Source organism: Saimiri boliviensis, chromosome 5, assembly GCF_048565385.1.
Source record: "Saimiri boliviensis isolate mSaiBol1 chromosome 5, mSaiBol1.pri, whole genome shotgun sequence".
Classification (NCBI taxonomy): domain Eukaryota; kingdom Metazoa; phylum Chordata; class Mammalia; order Primates; family Cebidae; genus Saimiri; species Saimiri boliviensis.
The window spans coordinates 129,482,881-129,505,343 of record NC_133453.1 but is presented as its reverse complement, the minus strand read 5'-3'; the positions used below and the strand labels follow the sequence as shown (position 1 = coordinate 129,505,343).

The window sequence follows — 22,463 nt, the reverse complement described above, 5'->3', positions numbered from 1 at the left end:
GTGAGCCAAGATCATGCCACTGTGCTACAGCCTGGGAGACAGAGTGAGACCCTGTCTCAAAAAAAAAAAAAAAAAAAAAAAAAAAAATCTATGGAGAGGCATCCCTCCTCTGCTATTCATTCTCTTTTTTTTAAATTAATTAATTAATTAATTTTAAAGATGGGGTTTCACCATATTGGTCAGGCTGGTCTCGAACCCCTGACCTCAGGTGATCTGCCCACCTCAGCCTCCCAAAGTGCTGGGATTATAGGTGTGAGCCACCGCGCCCAGCTGCTATTCATTCTCAGACTTTCCTGATGCCTAAGTGCGGGCTGGGTGAGTGGCTCAAAGGAGAGAAGGGCAAAAGGGGAAAGGGAATTCCAGGAAGCATGGTCACTGATGAACATTTCAGATCCAGGTCCCGGCACACATGTGTGAACTCCTTCATGGAGTAGCTGATGTGCTCATCTCCCTCCGTGGGACCTAGCGTGGCACGGGACCACAGCAGGTGCTCCGCTATGCCCAGCGACTCTTGCTGTTTGGCTTCACGGCCCCTTACACATTTCCCTCCCATTTGGTCAGCACCTCACAGTTTGCAAAGCCCTTTCACATGCCTTCTGCCTGGCAACTCCTAACTAGTTTTTGGCACAGTAGGGATCGTTGTTCTCATTTCCGGATGAGGAAACTGAGGCTCAGTGAGGTTGGGTGACTTTCCTGCCCTCCATGCTCTGGGTGGGGTAAGGTGGAGTCGGTGGGTGGGGCTTCAGGGCCCTGGAGAGGCAGTGCCCTCGCTGTTGACCCCTCCCCTGTCTCATCCCCCAGGGTTCGCCGGCTTCCTGCTGGTGGCCTGCCTCCTGGATTTCCAGCGGGCCCTGGCTCTGTTTGTCCTCACCTGTGTGGTTCTCGTCTTCCTGGGCCACCGCCTGCTGAAACGGCTTCTGGGGCCAAAGCTGAGGAGGTTTCTCAAGCCTCAGGGCCATCCCCGCCTGAGGCTCTGGTTTAAGAGGTGAGTGAGCCCACAACCCCGAGGCAGGGCAGGGGAGGGCCTGTGAGCTGAGGGGTCTGAGGGGTTGACCCCAGGGTTACGGCCAGGGCTGGAGGAGGAGGAAGCCTCCTGTGTCATGGAGAACTCTCTGGGGCCCCAGGGCAGGAGTTGCTGGGTTGCTTCAAAGGGAGCAGCGTCTTTGTGGTAGTTCACCAGTTCTTAGTACCAGTGACAGCAGGTGACTGTGGTGGATGAGAACTGGCCTCAGCAGTTTCTTCCATTCAGGGATCCCAGCCCATCCAGCAGGGAGGGCCACTATCAGTGCCTCTCTCAGATCACCTGGTGGGGGTGAAACAGCCTCAGAAACCACCCCTGGAGTGAGATTCAGCAGGCGCCATCGGGGTCAAGGTGCTAGGCGTTTTCATTAGCCTCCAGGTGATTCTGATGTAGCCAGCAGTGTCCCTGGACAACAGTTTGAGATCCCCAGGTTTTCAAAGTGGATTACTCTGGAAATCTCGGAGATGCCATAGGGCAGGAGAGGGAGGTTGGGGAGGGAAACCTCAGGCTTCCCGCCCAACCCACCATTTCACCAGGCAGCTCTCAATTTATGTTTTTATAAGCCAAGGTTCGCAGACAAGAAAACTGGCTAGGAAAAAAATGGTTTCTATGGCTTACAAAAAAGTCTGAAGCTCACCAGTCTATTTCAGTAGTCTGTTTTGTTGATGAAGAAGCTGGTGAGCAAAGATACCCAAAGACTAAGTCAGGGGGTCTGATGTTCCCAAAGTGAGACCCACATACCACACAGCAAAATGACGACCAGCCTGTGGATGACACATTTACAATTTTATTTATAAATACATTTACTGTTACCTTTGACTTCTCTTTATTAAGTAGATTTGTGATTTATTTTTACGATGGTCTTCTATCTATGACAAGTCATTGATAATGGCTTTCCACTTGAGGGATTGCTATGAAGTTTCCTTGAAAAAATGCATGCAGATAAATTGGACTTCCTAAAAACTAAAAGCTTTTTGATGCAACTCCCACTATCGGAAAAGTGAAAAGACAACCCATAGAATAAAAGATTTGCAAATCATATGTCTGCATAAAGAACCTGTATGCAGAATTACAAGTCAGCAATAAAAAGACAACCCATTTGAAGAATGATAAAAGGTTTTGAATAGACATTTCTACAGCCAAAAAGCACCTGAAAATGTGGTCAACATCGTTAGCCATCATGGAAATGCGAAGCCAAGCCACATAAGATACCTAGGTCTTCATATTCAGTCAGATAGCCGTAATCAATAAGACAGATGATAGCAAGTGTTGGCAAAGATGTAGAGAAATTGAAACGCTTAGACACTACTGGTGGAAATGTGAGTTCCTCAAAATGTTAAACATGAACTTATATGACCCAGAAATTCCACTCGTTGGTATATCCCTAAGAGAAATGAAAATATATATCCACATAAAAACTTGTGCACAAATCTTCATATAGCCTTAATTACAATAGCCAAAAGTGAAAACTACCCATATGTCCATCAACGGAAAAATGGATAAAGAAAATCTATCCATACAATGGAATGTTATTTGGCCATGAAAAGGTAGCATTGGCAAATACTACAATCATGACCAACCTGGAGAGCATTATGTTCAGTGAAAGAAACCAGTCTTAAAGAACCATATACTGCATGATTCCATTTATATGAAATGTCCAGAATGGGCAAATCTGTGGAGACAGAGAGTTGATTAATGATTGCTAGGGTAGATGGGAAGAGGTGGTGGTGACCACCAGTGGTGTGGGGTTTCTCTTTGGGCTGACAAAAATATCCTGGGATTATGGTAGCGGTTGCACAAATCTGTAACTATACTAAAAACAATTAAACCATACATGTCTAAAAATTGCTACATAATATTAGGTGGGTGCAAAAGTAATTGTGGTTTTGCCATTATGCAATAAATTTTGCACCAACCTAATAAGTGTGCATAGTTTCAGGGTGTATGTGATAATTTCATACACTCATGTAATTTGTAAAGATCAAATTGGTGTACTTGGGATATCCGCCAACTTTAGTATTTGTCTTTCTTTATGTTAGAACTATTCAAATTCTCCTCTTCTAGCTATTTTGAAATATGCAATAAATTATTGTATACTGTAGCCACCTTACTGACCTAACAAACACTGAGTCTTATTTCTTCCCTCAAACTGTATGTTTGTACCCATTAATCGACTTCTCTTCATCCAATCTCCCTCTTCCTCTTCGGAGTCTCTGGTAACCACCAAACTACTGTCTGTCTTCATAAGATCCACTTTTTAAGCTCCCACAGATGAGTGAGAACATGCAATATTTGTCTTCCTGTGCTTGGCTTATTTCACTTAACATAATGACCTCCAATTCCATCCATGTTGCTGCAAATAACAGGATTTCCTTTTTATGGCTGAGTAATATTCCATTGTGCATATACACCACATTTTCTTTATCCATTCATCCGCTGATGGGCATCTAGGTTGATTCCATATTTTGGCTATTGTGAATCATGCTGCAATAAACATGGAGTGCAGATGTCTTTTCAGTGTATTGATTTCATTTTGTTTTTTGCATATATACCCAGTAGCAGAATTACTGAATCCTTTGGTATTTTTATTTTTAGTTTTGTGAGGAACTTCTATCCTTGAACCATACACTATAAATGGGAAAATTGGATGGTATATGAATTTTGACTCAATAAAGCTGTTAGAAAATACATACATTTGATTTTTGCCTCCGAGCCAAGATGGAGTAACAGAGACCAAGTTTACCCTAAGTGTTGAAACAGCTAAACAACTGGAACAAATACGTGAAGCAAGAGCTCCTAGACATTGGACATCAGGCAATAAAGGACGCTAATCCTTGAGAATTAGGAAACAAATGAGGTTAGCCCTGTGATCTCCCCAGCTGACTGCCTGGAGAGCATTTCCAGACCACAGCACAGGGAAGGGAAGCTGAGGTGGGACCAGGAGATTCCCCTTGAGGAGACGGAGCTGGAAATCCAGGGAAGCCAAGACAGGTAGAGTTCACGTTGCAGATTACAAAGACAGTTGAGAGATACACAGAGAGAAGCCCTCAGCTATGCAGAGAACCCTCCCCGAACACGCACCTGAGTTCTGCCCAGAGAATACAGATGAGGAAACTACCCTAGGCCTGGGAAAGAACCACCCAAAAGGAGAAGAGGGATTTGTGCCTGGAATCACACAGGGCCAGGAATAGTGTCTGTTCCTGACAGTCAGATGAAAAACCTCAGAATTCACAGGGTATTGTTTAGGTTTTGGCTCAGTGGCAGGGGAAAAGAAAAAGCAATTCTAGAATAAATGCTTCTCAAGCCCTGCCTAACACATCTTAAAGACAAAACCTGAAAAACAGTCAGACAGCGCATCAGTTAACCATGGCACAACTTTAGCGGCTAATATACACAACTGAAGTCTCCAGAGGAGAAGGAGGGCAGAAAAAAATATTTGAAGAAATTATGTCCAGAAAAATTACAAATAGGATGATGACTGGACACCCAAAGATTCGAGAAACTTCATGAACCTCCAGCACAAGAAACCTAAAGACTACACTAAGGCAATAATCAGATTGCTTAAAATCAGTGATAAAACCTTAGCAACAACTAGAGAAAAAAGATACGTGCAGAGGAACAAAAACGTGGATTGCCGGTTGATTTCTTCTCAAATTGAGTGAGAAAATAGTGGAACAGTAAACAGCAAAATAACAAACACCTCAAAGCCTGTCAACCTAGGATTCATTACCAGTGAAATACATTTCAAAAAAGAAGAGGAAATAAGAACTCTTTCAGTTTTACAAAGGCTGAAATAATTTTTCAGGCATAAAAAGCAGACTTGGCCGGGCGCGGTGGCTCAAGCCTGTAATCCCAGCACTTTGGGAGGCCGAGGCGGGTGGATCACGAGGTCAAGAGATCGAGACCATCCTGATCAACATGGTGAAACCCCGTCTCTACTAAAAATACAAAAAATTAGCTGGGCATGGTGGCGCGTGCCTGTAATCCCAGCTACTCAGGAGGCTGAGGCAGGAGAATTGCCTGAACCCAGGAGACGGAGGTTGCGGTGAGCCGAGATCGCGCCATTGCACTCCAGCCTGGGTGACAAGAGCGAATCTCCGTCTCAAAAAAAAAAAAAAAAAAAAAAAGCAGACTTACGCTGTAAGAGGTTCCAAAACAGTGGTGCATACCTGTAGTGCTAGCTACTCGGGAGGCTGAGAAAGGAGGATTGCTTGAGCCTGGGAGGCACAGGCTGCAGTGAGCCATGATTGCACCACCGACTCTAGCCTGGGTGATAGAGGGAGATGCTATGGCAAAAAAACAAAAAAGAGAGCGTCTGGGTGTGGTGGCACATGCCTGTAATCCCAGCACTTTGGGAGGCTGAGTTGGACAGATCACTTAAGCCCAGAAGTTCAAGACCAGCCTAAGCAACATGGTGAAACCCTGTCTCTAATAAAAATACAAAAAAAAAAAAAAAAAAATTAGCCAGGCATGGTGGCACGCACCTGTAGTATCAGCTATTATACTTGGGTGGCTGAGGCACAAGAATTGCTTGAAGCTGGGAGGTGGATGTTGCAGTGAACTGAAATCATGCCTCTGTACCCCAGTCTGGGAGATATCCAGCATGTATCCAGCCTGTCATAACTCTTTAATAAGAAAAATAACCCAATTTAAAAATGGGCTCAAGGCCAGGTGCAGTGGCTCATGCCTGTAAACACAGCACTTTGGGAGGCCAAGGTAGGGGGATCACCTGAGGTCAGGAGTTCAAGACCAGCCTGGCCAACATGTTGAAACCCCACCTCTACTAAAAATACAAAAATTAGCTGGGATTAGTGGCAGGTTCCTGTAGTCCCAGCTACTTGGGAGGTTGAGGCAGGAGAATGACTTGAACCCAGGAGGTGGAGATTGTAGTGAGCCAAGATCTCAGGCTACTGTACTACAGCCTGGTTGACAGAGTAAGACTGCCTTAAAAAAAAAAAAAAAAAAAAAAGGCTTGACTGCATGGTGACTCACACCTATGATCCCAGAACTTAGGGAGGCTGAGGCAGGCGGATCACTTGAGGTCAGAAATTCAAGACCAGCCTGACCAACATGGTAAAATCCTGTCTCTTCTAAAAATACAAAAATTAGCCAGGTGTGGAGTGTGTGCCTGTAGTCCCAGATACTTGGGAGGCTGAAGCAGGAGACTCACTTAAATCTGGGAGGTGGAGGTTGCAGTGAACTGAGATGATATCACTGCAGTCCAGCCTGGGCAACAGAGTGAGACTCTGTCTCAAAAAAATGCAAATTAGGTTGGGCGCAGTGGCTCATGCCTGTGGTCCCAGCATTTTGGGAGGCCAAGGCAGGTGGATTCCCTGAGCTCGGGAGTTCATGACCAGCCTGGGCAACACAGTGAAACCCCATCTCTGCTAAAATACAAAAAAAAAATTAGCCTCGCGTGGCGGCATGAACCTGTAGTCCCAGCTGCTCAGGAGGCTGAGACAGGAGAATCTCTTGAACCCAAGGGGCAGAGGTTACAGTGAGCTGAGATTGCACCATGAGACCCCCCATCTCCAAAAAGAAAAAAAAGGCAAACTAATCTAGTGGCAGAAAACAGATCAGCTGTTGCCTGGGAACAGGGAGGGAGGCAAGGAATTACCAAAGGGGTGACGGGTATGTTCACTCTCTTGATTCTGCCATGATGGTTTCAAGGGGTGTACATACGCCAAAACATATCAAATTGAACACCTTTAATATGTGCAATTGATTATGTATCAGTCATACCTCTAATAAAGCTGTTAAAAATAAAAAACCTGAAACAAGCATTTAAGGTTTTTTTTTGTTTGAGACGGTGTCTTGCTCTGTTGCTCAGGCTGGAGTGCAGTGGCAAGATCTTGGTTCACCACAACCTCTGCCTCCCAGGTTCAAGTGATTCTCCTGCCTCAGCCTCCCAAGTAGTTGGGATTACAAGCACCCGCCACCATGCCCAGCTAATTTTTGAAGTTTTAGTAGAGACGGGGTTTCACCATGTTGGCCAGGCTGTTCTTGAACTCCTGACCTCAGGTGATCCACCCACTTTAGCCTCCCAAAGTGCTGGGATTACATGCGTTAGCCACCGCCCCTGGCCCCATTTAAGTTTTTATAAAGTCAGTTATACCCTCAAGAAAAATAGTAAGTAAAGAGAAGTACAGTGGACAGAAAAACAAGGCAAAAATTGTGCACGTTAAACTGGGATGAGAAGGTTTGGAAACGGGAGCAGAAATAAAAGCCGTGGACTCTGAACTTAGCCTGCTTGAGTTCGGATCTCTCTTACCAGCTAGGACCGGCCTGGATAAAACCATAGTTAAGTGAACAGACCTTACTTCCAGAGTGCCTGGGTTGAAATCACAGCTCTGCCACTTTCTAGGGAGCGGGCTTGGGCCAGTTATTTAACCTCTCTGTGCCTCAGTTTCCTCATCTCTATGAAAAGAACAGGTCTCTCAGCATCGGTGTGGTACCTGGCATGTAATAGGTGCTTGGTGAACATTAACCATCATTAGTAGTTCCCAGTGAGTTGATGACCGGATTGGGGTGAGATCTTGAACACCTGATGCCAAAACCCGGGCCCCGCCACCCTGCAGGCACATCCTGGACAAACAAATCCCAGCCCCGGGGAGAAAAGTGTTGCTGTTAAGGTTGGATCCACTCCTTGGTCTCAGGTGCTCAGCTCAGAGGTCCAGACTCACATGATTGCTTCTTGGCATTGGCAGCCACCGCTGACAGTGTTGAGTCCTGGACGGCACAGGCCCTTCTTCTCCCAAGGTCAGAGGTGGAGCTGAGCATCACTGCAGTGGTGAGATTCCTGTAGCTAGAGGGAGCCAGGTGCTCGTCACTATGCTCAGCTTGGTACATACAACCTCTTATTTGATTGTCTCTACAACCTTGAGAAATGAGAGGTCTCTGGCTTCATTTGACCCATGAGGAAACTAGACTCAGAGAGGCTAGGTCACACAGCAAGGTCAGCCCTTCCCAGCATGTGGATCCAGAGCTGGTGCTCTTTCCACTGTGCTGTGCTCTGTCTCTTCCTCCCAGCCCCGAGTCCATTATCTCTGGGGCCCTGGGTACTGTAGTGTATGGTGAGGCAGGGGTGCAGTGCTGAGGGTGATGGCTTTCTGCCTCTCGCCTGCAGGGCCCTAGCGCTTGCTGCTTTCCTGGGCCTGGTCCTGTGGCTGTCTCTGGACACCTCCCGGCGGCCGGAGCAGCTGGTGTCCTTTGCAGGAATCTGCGTGTTCATCGTCCTCCTCTTTGCCTGCTCAAAGCATCACTGCGCAGTGAGTGCTGGTTGTGGGGCCCAGGACTGGAAGTGTCTGTCTCTCTCTTCCGCCCCGAGGCTGGAGCTGGGAGCTGGGGTAAGGGCAGTTGCTCCTGTTGGCAGATTCCTGGAGGCTCAGAGCCTGGAGAAGACCTGTATGCATCAGGACAGGCTTTCTGTGAAACAGAAGTCCTCACACTCCCCAGCAGGGATGTGTCTCTTGACTCAGAGGCCAGCGGGACATTTGTTTCCTTGATGACATGTCCTCTGGTCAGTCTAATCCTGGTCTTCAGGTCTGTCGTCTCGGGAACCATCTCCACCCCCAACCACAGACAACACAGGCCAGAGCTCCAGTCTGTCTGCAGAGCCAAGGGTTTCCTGGAATCATTAGCTTAAAATAGTGCTTCTCACAATCTGCGTACTAGACCAGCAGCAGCAGCGCCTCCATGGAACTTATTAGAAATGTAATTTCTTAAGCCCCACCCAAGGCCCACTGCATTAGAAACTCAGGGGCAAGGGTGGCAATCATCCTGCCAGCAAGCAGAATTCTGATGTGTACTCAGTTCTGATGTGTACTCAATTTTGATGTATACTCAATTCTGATGTGTACTCAATTCTGATGTATACTAAGGCAGCCATGCAGAAGGAACCTTCTCTCTCTCTGCCTCTGTGGCATCAGGATCCCTCAGTTTCACGCTGTGGCCACCCCCTTCCCCAGGCTACAGCCAAGCCTCCCAGGAGTGTCTGATGCATGCCTGAGCTTGGACTCACTGCTAAGGAATTAAATGCTGACCAGAGAAGAGCAACCTGAGGAGCCCAGCTCTCGTCTGCTGAGTGGGGGGCGAGGGGCAAAGGGTGTGGGCACAGAGCCCAGCTTATGGAGGAAAGAGCGGAGAGGGTCAGGCAGACTGCGTTCACGCTAGCTAGAGGGCAGCTGGGCCCGGAGCAGTCTGGTGCCGATCCTGAGGTCAGAATCCTAGGCCACAGCTCTGGCAGTGAGGACCAGGAGACGACGTGCCATGACGTGCCCAAGGCTGGTGAGGTTTCATCTAAGTTCTTGGTTAGAATCTTGGCCCACCCCTGCCCCCTGCTCAGGCTCATTCCTGCCCAGCACGTGGCCTGTTCTGAATCCCAGTGAGGCTGTAACCACTGGCAACAAGCCTAGTGCTCTGTCTGGCTCCAGCCCCATCCTCCGAGCAGGCCAGTGCTCCTGCGCTCCCTTGGCAGCTGGTGCCCTCTGCCCTCACCCCTGCCCTGCTCTCTGCCCATCCCTCAAGGAGCTGAGCTCACCAGGACCTTTCTGTGGGGTGGGGTTGCAGGTGTCCTGGCGGGCCGTGTCTTGGGGACTTGGACTGCAGTTTGTACTTGGACTCCTCGTCATCAGAACAGAACCAGGATTCATTGCATTCCAGTGGCTGGGCGAGCAGATCCGGGTAGGTACATGGGGCCTGGCTGCCCAGAGCATCTTAGTTCCTGGGAGCAGGGGAGAAGCCACTTGGCAGGGGAAAAGGTGGGTGGTGAGGCCATAGAGAAGGCTTGGGACCGGGAGGGTGGGGCGGACCGGGACCCCAGACCCAGTGGGCAGTGGGTGGCTGGGCATCGCAGCTGCCACTTCCCTCATGCCTGGCACCAAGGACCCAGTGGAGTAATCCTTTCAGAGGCTGGGTCTGTAGTCAGCGATGACTTGGAAATTGTAATAATTAAAAGTGCTAAAAAAAAAATCCCCCAAAATCTGCAAATGATTTACTTGTGTATATGTATGTTTTAAAATAATGTTTATTGAAGTTATACATTTTTATTCTGTTTTCGTTTTGTTTTGTGACAGAGTCTCTCTCCGTTGCCCAGGCTGGAGTGCAATGGTGCAGTCTCGGCTCACTGCAACCTCTGCCTCCTGGGGTTAAGCAATTCTCTGCCTCAGCCTGCCCAGTAGCTGGGATTTCAGGCACTCACCACCATGCCTGGCTAATGTTTGTGTTTTTAGTAGAGACGGGGTTTCACTGTGTTGGCCAGGCTGATCTCGAACTCCTGACCTCTGTCGATTCACCTGCCTCGGCCTCCCAAAGTGCTGGGATTACAGGTGTGAGCCACTGCGCCCAGCCCCATTTTGTTTTGTTTTGTTTGAGACAGTCTTGCTCTGACATCCAGGCTGGAGTGCAGTGGTGTGAACTTCATCCTTGACATCCTGGGCTCAAGTGATCCTCCCACCTTGACCTCCGCAGTATTGAGTATCTGGGACTACAGGTGTGAGCCACCATGCCAAGCTAATTAAAACTATTTTTTGAGGGGATACAGAGTCTTCCTGTGTTTCCCAGGCTGGTCTCAAACTCCTGGGTTCAAGTGATCTTCTCACCTTGAGCCACAGGGTGCCCAGCCAATTCTGTTTTTTACTGTAGTAAAATCTATATAACATAAAATCGACCATTTGAACTATTTTTAAGTGTCATCAAATTCATGCACACTGTCATGATTTACTTTTGTCCAAAGAAAATTACAACAAATTTGGTTTAAAGATCCGAATTGGCTTTTATTTGTGATTTTACAACCAGGCAATGCCGCATTCTATAAAAATAGAGTGAGTGTTCCTTCCGATGAGCTGAGCAGACGAGGCTGGCCTTATACACAGAGAAGGGCTGAAGAAAGCAGAAACAAAACACAGAAAGCAGCTTGGTTGTTTCAAGGTTATTTTCCCTGTAAAGGTCAAAGCTGAGGGACTGGCTGTCACACCACATTTGGGGATTCGGCTTTATCTCTCATCCTCCTGAATTTTGGGAAGGTCAGAAAACAACTTGGTTTTGACTTGTGGTGTGGAACTTTGTGGCATGAGCGATTCCATTTTGATTGGTCTGTTGGGCCTAGTACAGGAGCTCAGTCCAAACCAGCGGTCTCCATTATTTAACGCTTAGAATTTTTTTTAGAAAAGCTATTTGTTTGTTGATTTATTTTGAGACCAGGTTATTATGAAACTGACTAAGTTTTAGATTTTTGGTAGAGACAGGGTTTCACCATGTTGCCAAGGCTGGTCTCGAAGTCCTGGTCTCAAGTGATCTGCCTGCCTTGGCTTCCCAAAGTGCTGGGGTTACAGGCATAAGCCACCACACTGGCCTCTTTTTTTTTTTTTTCGAGAAAGGGTTTCACTTCCGTGAAAGTGCAGTGGGGTGATCTTGGCTCATTGCATCCTCAGCCTCCTGGACTCAAGGGATCCTCCCACTTCAGCCTACCGAGTAGCTGGGACTACAGGAATGGGCCACTACACCCAGCTAATTTTTGTATTTTTAACACTTTAAAAAATATGAATTGTCAGGGACATAGGTTAAATAGGTTAATCTACTTACCTCCCTCTCACCAGCTTGCATTTCCCTGTGCTCTGTGCAGGGTGGAGCATGAGAACCTGCCGGTCCCAGGCTGTGCACACCTGCTGGCCTCACTAACAGTACTCCATGGGGTGTGGAGGGAAAGACAGAGAGTTGCTTTTCTGATCATGTCCCCACTTTATAGATGGGAACACTGAGGCTGAACACGAGAAGTGACTCGCTGGCCCTGCAGTCACAACGCAAGTTCAGGATATAACACAGGGCTCCTGTGGAAGCATGGCTGGGCTCAGACTCCAAGGCCACAAGCTGGGGATGGGGACAAGATGAGGGGATGTTTTGCCATTGGTTGTCAGGGGCCTGAGCAGGCACAAAAGGCACCGCCTTCTTCACATGTCTCCTGGTCTTGTGGCTTCCATTGTCTCTTCTTCATTGTCCTAACAACTCTCAGAGCATTTATTTATTTATTTATTTATTTTTGAGATGAAGTCTTGCTCTGTTGCCCAAGCTGTAGTACAGTGGTGTGATCTTGGCACCTCTGCCTCCTGGGTTCAAGTGATTCTCCTGCCTCAGCCTCCCTAGTAGCTGAGAGTACAGGTGCCCACCACCATGCTTGGCTAATTTTTGTATTTTTAGCAGAGACAGGGTTTCACCATGTTGGCCAGACTGGTCTCGAACTCCTGACCTCAGGTGATCCGCCCACCTCGGCCTCCCAAAGTGCTGGGATTACAGGTGTGAGCAACCACACCTGGCCTACAGAGCATTTCTTTAAAATTGACTGACACGGTGTCTCTTTGGTAAATGTGCTTAGAAGCCAGTGCTCGTTGACGGTAGCTCTAACGCTCCTTGCCAGGTGGTACCCACCCGATAATGGCCTAGGGGACCGTCCCTGGGCCAACCTGCTTGTCTCTGGCTGCTGCTTCCTCCCTCCTCCCTTCCCAGCCTCACTGCCTGTTTTTGTTTGTTTTGCTTTTTTCTTTCAGATCTTCCTGAGCTACACGGAGGCCGGCTCCAGCTTCGTGTTTGGGGAGGCCCTGGTCAAGGATGTCTTTGCCTTTCAGGTCAGCTTGACTCAGGGTCCCGGAGGCCTTTAGCAGCCGCTGCCCAGCGCCTCCAGCAAGAGGGGAGTCTGGGCACGGTGGGTGCCCAGGTGGAGGGGACGGGTCCTGTGAGCAGATGTTGCTGTACTGGGAAGCTAGCGAAGCTTAAGCCTGGGGCCCTGGGAGGGGCACAGCAATGTGCACCTCATGAGATGTTTTTCGCTATATTTTGTAAAATTTGCAAAAGTAAGATATTTCTGTGTGCTCTTCCTTAGAGAGGAACCTCCAGGTTATAGAATTACTGAGTGGCTGAGGATAAGAAGTCGGGGGAGGGGTTGTGGGGATAGCTCCCGCTGAGACTTGAGCCCCTGAAGTCTGCAGAGACTCTGGGCCTAGGACGAGCGGTTTCCGGGAAGGCTTAGGCTCCTGCGATCCTCTGGGGGTTGGGCGGGGGGGGGGAGCGCGTTCCTCCTTCAGGGCTCCTCACAGGCCACCTCTGCCAGGAAGCCAGCCCTTATTAGTCCAGCAGCGACAGCTCCCTTCTCTGTGTTCTCCTAGAGGTAGGATCCCGCTTTCCCTCCCTCCCTCCCTGCTTCCGTCCATCCTTCCTTTTTTTCTTCCAACAAAAATCGATTGTGCATTTACAGCACTGCAGAATATTACAGGGGAAATGAAGATAAAGACACTGTTCTGTCTCAGAGAGCTTATTGTCTAATGGTGGAGCCCCAGCCCTAATTTAAACACAGAGCAGCCTGTGCCCGGGATGCTGTGGGGGGACCCACTTCACTGTTCTGGGTGGGGCTGTGGTTGTGTTTCTTTTTTCCCCAGTTAACTGTTTAAGCACCAAAATGTCTTGTTTAGTAAGAACTATAGGGGAGCCCTCCTCTGCCTGCCTTACACTCAAATTGTCTAAGACCCTGAGGCTTGCTCTAGGCTTAAGCTCCACGTGGCTAGGCAAAAGAGAGAGAGAGAGGCCTGGGGCCCCACTCACCCAGTAGCTGGCCCCCGTTTTCTGCCACCAACGCATGGCACGTAGAGGGAAATCAGGGCAGCTCACTCTGGTACATCCGGGACCACCATCACCATGGAGCTGCTATGCAAGACCCTGTGTGCAGGTTCCAGAGGTTTCTGCTATTTTCATTATGCAGGCCACTGTTCCCAGAGCCTCCTCACCCTCCTGGGAGTGTTGGACCCAGAAGACTTTTGGCCTAAGCCATGGACTTGGCTATGGACTTCTGGGCTGGCGTTGAGCCAGGTCCCTGACCCTGACCTCTGGCGAGTTCCCCTTGGGGCCTTAGCATCTGTTGTGCCAGCGGACTCCCTGGGGGATATTCAGTCTAACGTTGTCAGCCCTAAGAGGAAAGTGGGGGAGGCCAGGTTCCTGTCTTCTCTGAAGTCTTCTTGCCCCCCTGGGTGAATTTGCCCATCATATTTTCTGAAACCAGTTCTGCACAGGGAGGATATTGGGAGGGGCAGCCTCTGTCAGTTCTGAAAAGGTCCCTAATACCATATTCCTTTAGGGTAACAGGCACTACTCCCTTACCTTGACATAATCAATGTGGGGGTACCCAAGGTTTCAGAAAAGAGCAGTAAGATCTGCTTCAGGGTGAATTCCCATGTCCACCCAAGCAGGGAGGCTCCCACAGCTTCTCACACTTTAAAACACATACACCCGGCCAGGGTGGTGGCTCACACCTGTAATCCCAGCACTCTGGGAGGCCAAGGTGGGTGGATCACTTGAGGTCAGGAATTCGAGACCAGCCTGACCAACATGGAGAAACACTGACTCTACTAAATACAAAATTAGCTGGGTGTGGTGGAGCATGCCTGTAATCCCAGCTGCTAAGGAGGCGGAGGCAGGAGAATCACTTGAACCCGGGAGATGGAGGTTGCGGTGAGCAGAGATTGAACCATTGCACTCCACCAGGGCAAGAGTGAAACTCCGTGTCAAAAAAAAAAAAAAAAACAAAAAAAAAAAAACAAAAAAAAAAAACATACACACACACATACATCTGACACTCTGCAGTTCAATCTCCCCAGGCAGCTGTGTTCAAGTTTAATAATGGAGAAGCCTGAGGAGTACCTATAGGAGAGATTGTTCTAATAAGGGACCGTGAGGAAGACTCCTTGAGGAGGTGGCATTTGATATAGAGTTTAGGACAGAAGAGATTTGGACACACGGAGCCAGGCAGGAAGAGGAAATGGGATGGGCAAAGCATGGAGGTGAGAACGTGTTGGCCTGTCCCCGATACAGGGTGCAGTTCAGTGGATGGGCATATAAGCTGTTTCCCAAAGGGAAATGACAGCCTTGTTAGCCAAAGAGGCGGGGAAGAGGTGCTGAGCAGGCCACGTGGCTGCTCTCCGCCGGAGCCCTCAGCCGGTGTCTCTTCTGCGTCATTGCTGGGCTGGCCTCTGTGTCTGGCCCCTGGCCACATTCGCTGTGTCTCCTCACATCCTGCCTCCCTCTTTGGAAGGATGTGTGCACACCTGCTGCTTGCATTTCTTCCCGAATCACCCTTTAGAATCATGGATTCCTGGACCGTGTACACCAGGAGAAAGCTCGGTGGTGTTTGGGCCTCCTTTTTGTATTACAGGTGGTCCAACCAGGCCCCAGAGGGGAGCAGTGGACTGGCTGCGGTGGCACAGTGAGTTAGGGCAGAGCCAGAACTAGACCCCTCCACTGGACTTCCGGTGAGGGGATGTATTCTTCCTCACACTGTCAGCGGAAATCAGTGGCCTCATGTCTCTCCTCCAAACACAAAAACACTCTGAATAACAAAAATGATCATTTAAAAATGTGTCAATTAGGCCAGGCATGGTGGCTCCTGCCTGTAGTCCCAGTACTTTGGGAACCTGAGGTGGTTGGATCACTTGAGGTCAGGAGTTCGAGACCAGCCTGGCCAATGGTGAAACCCCATCTCTACTAAAAATAGAAAAATTAGCCAGGCGTGGTGGTGGACACTTGTAATTCCAGCTACTCAGGAGGCTGAGGTAGGAGAATGACTTGAACCCAGGAGGCAGAGGTTGCAGTGAGCTGAGATGGCACCACTGCACTGCAGCCTGGGCAACACAGTAAGACTCCATCCCCAAAAAAGAAAATAAAAGTAAAATAAAATTGTATCAGTGGTGGCAAAAAACTTGGAAATGAATGTTCAGTTAAGACAGAAACAATAGTGGGGTGGGCTTATCGTTGACCAGCATTTCCCAGACAAACACTGTAGTTTCCTGACCCTTGGAGGCCCTATCCTCTGGACAAATTCCTGGACAGTGTATCGGCTGACGCCCCATCCTTAGCAATGCCAGAAAAGATGCGTGGCAAATGTTGAGAAATAATTCTCTTCTCACTAACCACAATGTTGTATTCAGCCTCCCCCCCTCTCCTGTATCACACCCATAGGCTTGGGATTTGCCCTCAAGGTAGGGCTGACCTGAACAGGAGACTCAGGAAGTTCTGTCTATTCTTTCTGTGAATCACACAGACCTAGTCCAAGGCCTTTGGCCAGTTTCAGCTTGGGGAAGTCTTCTCTGAGCTCACGCAGATTTTCAGAATCCAAGCTGCTTCCTGCTGGCCATGTTCCAGCTGCTCTCTTCTGGGGGGGAAATAAAGCCTCTCCCCGGGGCTCCTTCAGCCCTCAGCCTGCCCTGGCCTGGAGTCCGGCACGGTGGCCATGGCCGTGGCAGTCACCCCTTGGCTATATCAGCTGGATTAGTCACCCCACCTTGGCTCCGTCTCCCTCCTAGTAACTTTCCACCCGCATGAGCACAGCCCTGGGTCTGGCTGACCCGGGAGCACACTCATTCTTTTCACTATTGTTCTAGCCTCTGGAACCAGCACCCACTACTAAGCTCCGCAGTGCTGCTCACGTTTTCTCTGGAGGAACCCCTAGGGTCAAGGAAAATGTCTTCATCTCCTGAGAGTTTTGGGGTGTCTGACACAGACTATGCAATCCCCAGTGGTCAAGAGTGCCAAATTTTGCACACACACGCACACACACACGCACACACAAATACACACAAAGATCAAATAAGGACCAAAAGGTATCATTGGGTTTGGTAATTAAGGGGTAACTGGTAACTTTAGAAGCATGGATTTTGGTGAAGGGAATGGGAATCAGTGAAGCCTGGGGTGGGATGGCCGAAAGAAGGGAGATGGGACCGCTGAGGTAGGAGGCATCTTGTTGAAAACCCGGGATCCAGGCAGAGATGGGCATGTGGGGTGGAGTGCCCAGGCCATTCTGGGTGAGGGATGACACAGACAGGAAGTCAGGAGGCATAGCTAGGGGACAGCCAGAAATGCAGCTGCTCTGGACTTGGAGACGCGTCCCTTCCGCTTTCTGGCGGTTGGCAGGGTACGCTGCCGCTGCTGCCCCAAGCATCTTCCATCTTCGGGTTTTTTGTGGTTCACTGTGGCCTGGGACTGGTGACAGGGCACGGTCTACAGTGCTCAGGCCTTGGGGTCTGGGGACATGAGGGTTTGCCCAGACAGCCTTAGGAAGTCAGCAGTAGCCCTGGCCCAGCTTCCCCAAGGGAGAGAAGGGAGCAGGCTGTGTCCTTAGTGGGTTTTGTCCGGTCCTCAAAGCCTGTTTCCTGGCCAGGTGGTGAAGTCTGCTCAGAGCCTCTAATCCAGTCTCTAGGGCCGTGGTTGTCAGAGCGTGGTGTCCAGGTCAGCTGCACCAGCAGCATCTGGAAAGGCCAAACGTCAGGCCCCACCTTAGACCTATTCAGTCCAAAATATTCTGAGCACATTCTCAGAGAATGCTTCTGGTCCATGTGCTGACAACCACTGGCCCGGAAGAGCTAGATTTCCTTCTTCCTTGAGTTATGGTACGAGCAGGACCCACCTCCAAAGCTATTTCTACAAGGCAGTGGTCCGGGCTTACTTGGGTCTTCCTTGAAGGGGGCTGCCTTAGTCCATCCAGGAGGCCATAATGAAAACCGTAGACTGGGCGGCTTACAAGCAACAGAAATTTATTTCCTACACTTCTAGAGGCTAGCAGTCTGAGATCAGGTGCCCGCAAGGTTGAGTTCCGTTGAGGCCCACTTTGCCCTCTATCCACTTGGTTGTCTGTGTCCTCACATGGTAAGAGAGGTGAGGGAGCTCTCTGGAGCCTCTTTTATTTTTTATTTTTATTTTTTTAAGATAGGATCTCGCTCTGGTGCCCAGGCTGGAGTGCAGCCATGTGATCACTGCTCATTGCAGCCTCCATCTCCTGGGCTCAAGTGATCCTCTTGCTTCAGCCTCTAGAATAGCTGGGATTACAGGTGCATGCCACCATGCCCAGCTAATTTTTTTGATTTTTAATAGAGACAGGGTCTCACTATGTTGCCCAAGCTGGTCTTGAACTGAGTTCAAGGGATTCTCCGGCCTCAGCCTCCTGAAGCGCTGGGATTATAGGTGTGAGCCACTGTGCCTGGCATGGGACCTCTTTTATAAGGGCACTAATCCTATTCATGAGGGCTCCACCCTCATAACCTAATCACTCCAAAGGCTCCACCTCCTAATAGCATCACCCAGGGAATTAGGTTTCAATATATGAATTTGGGGGGACACAGATATTCAGTTTCCAGCAGGGATGCATGCTGCCCCTGAAGGCAGAGAAATAAACCTCCAGGACTGTTTCCAGGGCAAACCTCCCGAGGGGAATGGCAGAACATTGGCATTGTACCTGGTGGCTGGGAGGTACATCTGCCTCTTTGCTGGTGTATGACCTCAGGTGGGTGGCCAAGATCTCACAGCCTCTGTGTGCCCATTTGTGAAGTGGGGACTGTTACATCCACCACAGCTGCTGTGAGGATTGATGAGTCCCCACACATCAGGGACCTGGCCCAGAGCAGGCCCTCGTGGTTGGTGCACAGTGGAATTTACCGGCACTTGCCTCCCCCTTCCATAACAGCACTGCCTTGAGCTGCCTGCCCTGTTCTTCTGCCATCTCACATTCTGCCAGGGAGCGCCCCAGAGCTGTTTCCTGGGCTGAGATGGCATTGGCTGCAGGGACCTTATTTAGTATTCTATCTTACCTTAGAAAATTGGAGCCACTGTTTTCTCTTTCATTCCCCTCCCCTCCCTAGACAGTCGACACTTAATCCAAAACATAGCCTCTCTTCCACCATCAATCTCCATCTCACAAATAGAAAATCTCTTTTGATGGCTGGCAGGAGAAAGTCCCAGTGCTGCAGTGGGGTCCCAATGTCCTGGGCACTCTCCTCCCTGGCACGGGCCATCCCTGCAGGCCTGCCAGTCTCTCTCAGGACCCACTGGACAAGCAGTCTAGACAGTGCGTGACCCTCTCTTTGTCTCAGTCCCAGGAGTGGTGGAATGATGTCATCACACCCGTGCTGGGTGTGTTTCTAGCCCCAGGCGGGAGGAGGAGTCACAGGCCAGGAGAAGGGTTTCTTTGAGTTCTGGTGTTCTTTGTCGGGTGACTTCCCCACCTCAGTGAAGCTGGTGACAGATAACAGCAGAGCAAGTCCAGATACCGCCTGTAGCATTGGTCTGGGAGGGAACGGGAGAAAGAAAAGGCCAGCAGAGCTAGCTTCCCAGCCGCCTGGGGCAGAATCTCCATTCTCTTCAGGGCCATTCTGTAATCCCAGTTCACTTTAAACTAGAGCCTAAATTTGGTTGCTCAAGACTCTCCCTCCTTAAAAAACCAAAGCAGCCCTTGCGGGGCCCTCAGCAGGGTCCAGCGGTGAGCACAGCGCTGCGTCTTGCAAGGACTGTCCATGCTTGCCATCTCTCCTTCCTCATGTCCCCTTTCCACCTGGGCTCATTGACATCAGCCTCTGTCCCCACCCTTCCTCTGACACTGCTGTCACCTAGATCACGGGCACCTCCAGGTGGCTAAGTCCCAGGGGACTGGCTCAGTCCTTGCCTTTCCAGAGTTCTCTGACGCACCTGAAACAGCTGCCAGTGACTTTCCCTTCTTGAAAAGCTGCCCCACGGTTTCCATCCCGCCTGTCTCCTGGCTATTTCCAGCCCTCAGCTATTTCTTTTTTCTTTTTTTTTTTTTTTTTGTTAGATGGCGTTTCACTCTTGTTGCCCAGGCTGGAGTGCAATGGTGCAATCTCGGCTCACTGCAGCCTCTGCCTCCCAGGTTCAAGCAATTCTCCTGTCTTAGCCTCCTGAGTAGCTGGGATTACAGGTGCCCACCACTATACCTGGCTAATTTTTGGTATTTTTAGTAGAGACGGGATTTCGCTTTGTTGGCCAGGCTGGTCTTGAACTCCTGACCACAGGTGATCAGCCTGCCTTGGCCATTGGCTATTTCTTTGTCTCCTTCACAGGCACCTCCTTCCGCTCTCACCCTTCAGTGACACACTGAGCACAGGGCATCCTTAGCCCCTGCTCTTTTCACTCAGGGTGATTTCCACAGTGAATTGCACCCACCAGCCACCTCAGCCTGTACGACTACTATGTCTTCTTCGTGTTCTTCTTTTTTTTAACAGGGTCTCACTCTGTCACCCCAGGCTGCAGTGCAGTGTCGTGTCGTGATGTTGGCTCACTCCCCTTCCTGGGTTCAAGTGATTCTCGTGCCTCAGCCTCCGGAGTAGCCAGGATTACTGGCGCCTACCACCACACCCAACTTTTTTATTTTTATTTTTGTTTTTATTTTTAGTAGAGTTGGGGTTTCACCATGTTGGCCAGGCTAGTCTTGAGCTCCTGACCTCAAATGATTCGTCCGCCTCAGCCTCTCAAAGTGCTGGGATTACAGGTGTGAGCCACCATATGGAGTCTCACTCTGTTGTCTGGGCTGTAGTGCAGTGCCATGATCATGACTCACTGCAGCCTCCAATTCCTGGAATCCAGTGATCTCCTGCTTCAGCCTCCAGAGCAGCTGGAACCACATGTGTGTACCACCATGCCCAGCTATTTTTTTAAAAAATTGTGTAGAGAAGGGGGCCTTGCTTTGTTTCCCAAGCTAGTCTCAAACTCCTGAACTCAAGCAATCCTCCTGCCTCGGCCTCCTACAGTGCTGGGATTACAGGTGTGAGCCACCACACTGGGCCAACCTGTACTTCTTATGAGAGTCCCAAGCCAAGGCCTGGCCCAGATCTCCCCTCTCAGCTCCTGACCCTTTTATCCAGCTGCCCACTTGATATTCCACAGGCATCTCAAATTCAAAGTTGAAAACCAAACTGATTTTCCCACAAACCACTCCTGCCTATACTCTTTCCCTTGAGAAATGCCCACCTATTATTGAAAATTATAGGAACAGCTGGGCACGGTGGCTCACACCTGTAATATCAACACTTTGGGAGAATGAGGCAGGGAGATTACTTTAGGTCAGGAGTTCAAGACCAGCCTGGCCAACATGGTGAAACTTTGTTTCTAATAAAAATACAAAAATTAGGTGGGCATGGCAGCTGGCACCTGTAAGCCCAGCTACTTGGGAGGCTGAGGCAGGAGAATCACTTGAATCTGGGAGCGGAGGCTGCAGTGAGCTGAGATCAAGCCACTGCACTCCAGCCTGGGTGACAGAGTGAGACTCCATCTCAAAAAAAAAAAAAAAAAAAAAAAAAAAATTATGGGAACAGAGAAGAAATTCATAAATAAAGAAAAAAGTAAACAAAATCTCCATAGCCCCAGCACATAGAAACAAGCCCTTTGACTATTTGGTAGTGTTTCTTTCTATAATTTGAATATTCCAATTTTCCCACTTAACACTGTAGCTTAAGAATGCTCCCATGCTATTACCAGTTCTGCATGACAATTGTAAACTGTTGGGAACACATGACACAGAATAGAGCAAACATTCCAACCTAAAAGTGTATAAGGTAAAAAAATAACCTTCCTCTCATCCCTGACCCCCAAGGCACCCAGTTCCCTACACAAAGCACCTGCTGTTGCTGGCCTCCTGCACGTTCTTCTAATGATCCCCACGCCCATACAAGATCACACACAATGCCCCTCACACGTGTTTTTGGAGAGGTAGGGGATCTTACTTTGTTCCCCAGCCTGGCCTTGAACTCCTGGACTCAAGCAATCCACTTGCCTCAGCCTCCTGGGGAGCTGGGACTATAGACACATGCCACAGTGCACAGCTGCGTCCCACCCCCTTTTGAAACCTACATAACAGCATAGCATACGCTCTTGTGGTCCGCCTTCCCTTTTTGCATTTAACAGTATGTCTTGAATCTGTCCACAACTCCCCATAGAGACCTTCTGCATTCTTGTTTCCTGACCCCTGGTGCTCTGGTGTCTGTCTGGATCGTAGGTGATGAAACTAGTCCCCCACTAACAGACCTCTCCATTTTTGCCAGTTCATTGTTATAAATTAGACTGCAGTAAAGAAAGACCAGGGTGCAGAAAAGCAACCTCCTTTTCCATGGGCCTAGAAAGGAGGGAGTGGGTGTGAGAGAAATTCTGAAGGGAGAATGCCTAAGCCCTGGAGTGAAGGAAGAAGGGCATTTTAGCCGGGTATTAATCATAGGAAACAGGGTGATGGGAGGAGATGCTGGCTTGGGTCCATGATGAGCCTAATTCTGAGCTTGTTGGTGCTGAGCAGAAGTGGAACACCAGAATGATGAGGGTTCCCTCATTCACGCCCAAAACGTGGGAGAGAGGTTAGGGCCAGAGTCTGAGGCCAAGCATTGAGCTCATGGAGAAGGATGCACACTGTCACCCTCATGATGCCCCTCAGATGTGGGCATTTACCCCCATTTTAGAGGCAGAGAAGCAGGAGATGAAGGTGGTGCACTCAGGCCCCACCCCACCACAGCACGGGCCTGCCTGTGTGAGGAGAGAGGACGGTCTGGTGGCTGTCACTATTTACAGGGGATCTGAGAGGATGAGGCTGCCTCCAAGGAGGGCCTGCAAGTGGAATAGCTGGGGCTTCATGCACCGGTCC

General features: G+C 49.4%; 1 protein-coding gene across 2 annotated transcripts in view; it reads left to right on the top strand.

Moving 5' to 3' along the window:
- Positions 1-22,463, top strand: part of SLC28A1 (solute carrier family 28 member 1) — a 60,049-nt gene that overhangs the window by 9,711 nt on the left and 27,875 nt on the right. Inside the window, exons 5-8 of one of the 2 annotated variants that reach the window (XM_010350052.3) lie at positions 802-985; positions 8,148-8,289; positions 9,590-9,703; positions 12,562-12,639. In XM_010350052.3, the coding sequence (XP_010348354.3) occupies positions 802-985; positions 8,148-8,289; positions 9,590-9,703; positions 12,562-12,639 (518 nt within the window). Of the gene's footprint in view, positions 1-801; positions 986-1,249; positions 1,876-8,147; positions 8,290-9,589; positions 9,704-12,561; positions 12,640-22,463 lie in introns of those variants that run through there. The other variant, XM_010350058.3, reaches the window with a different exon arrangement.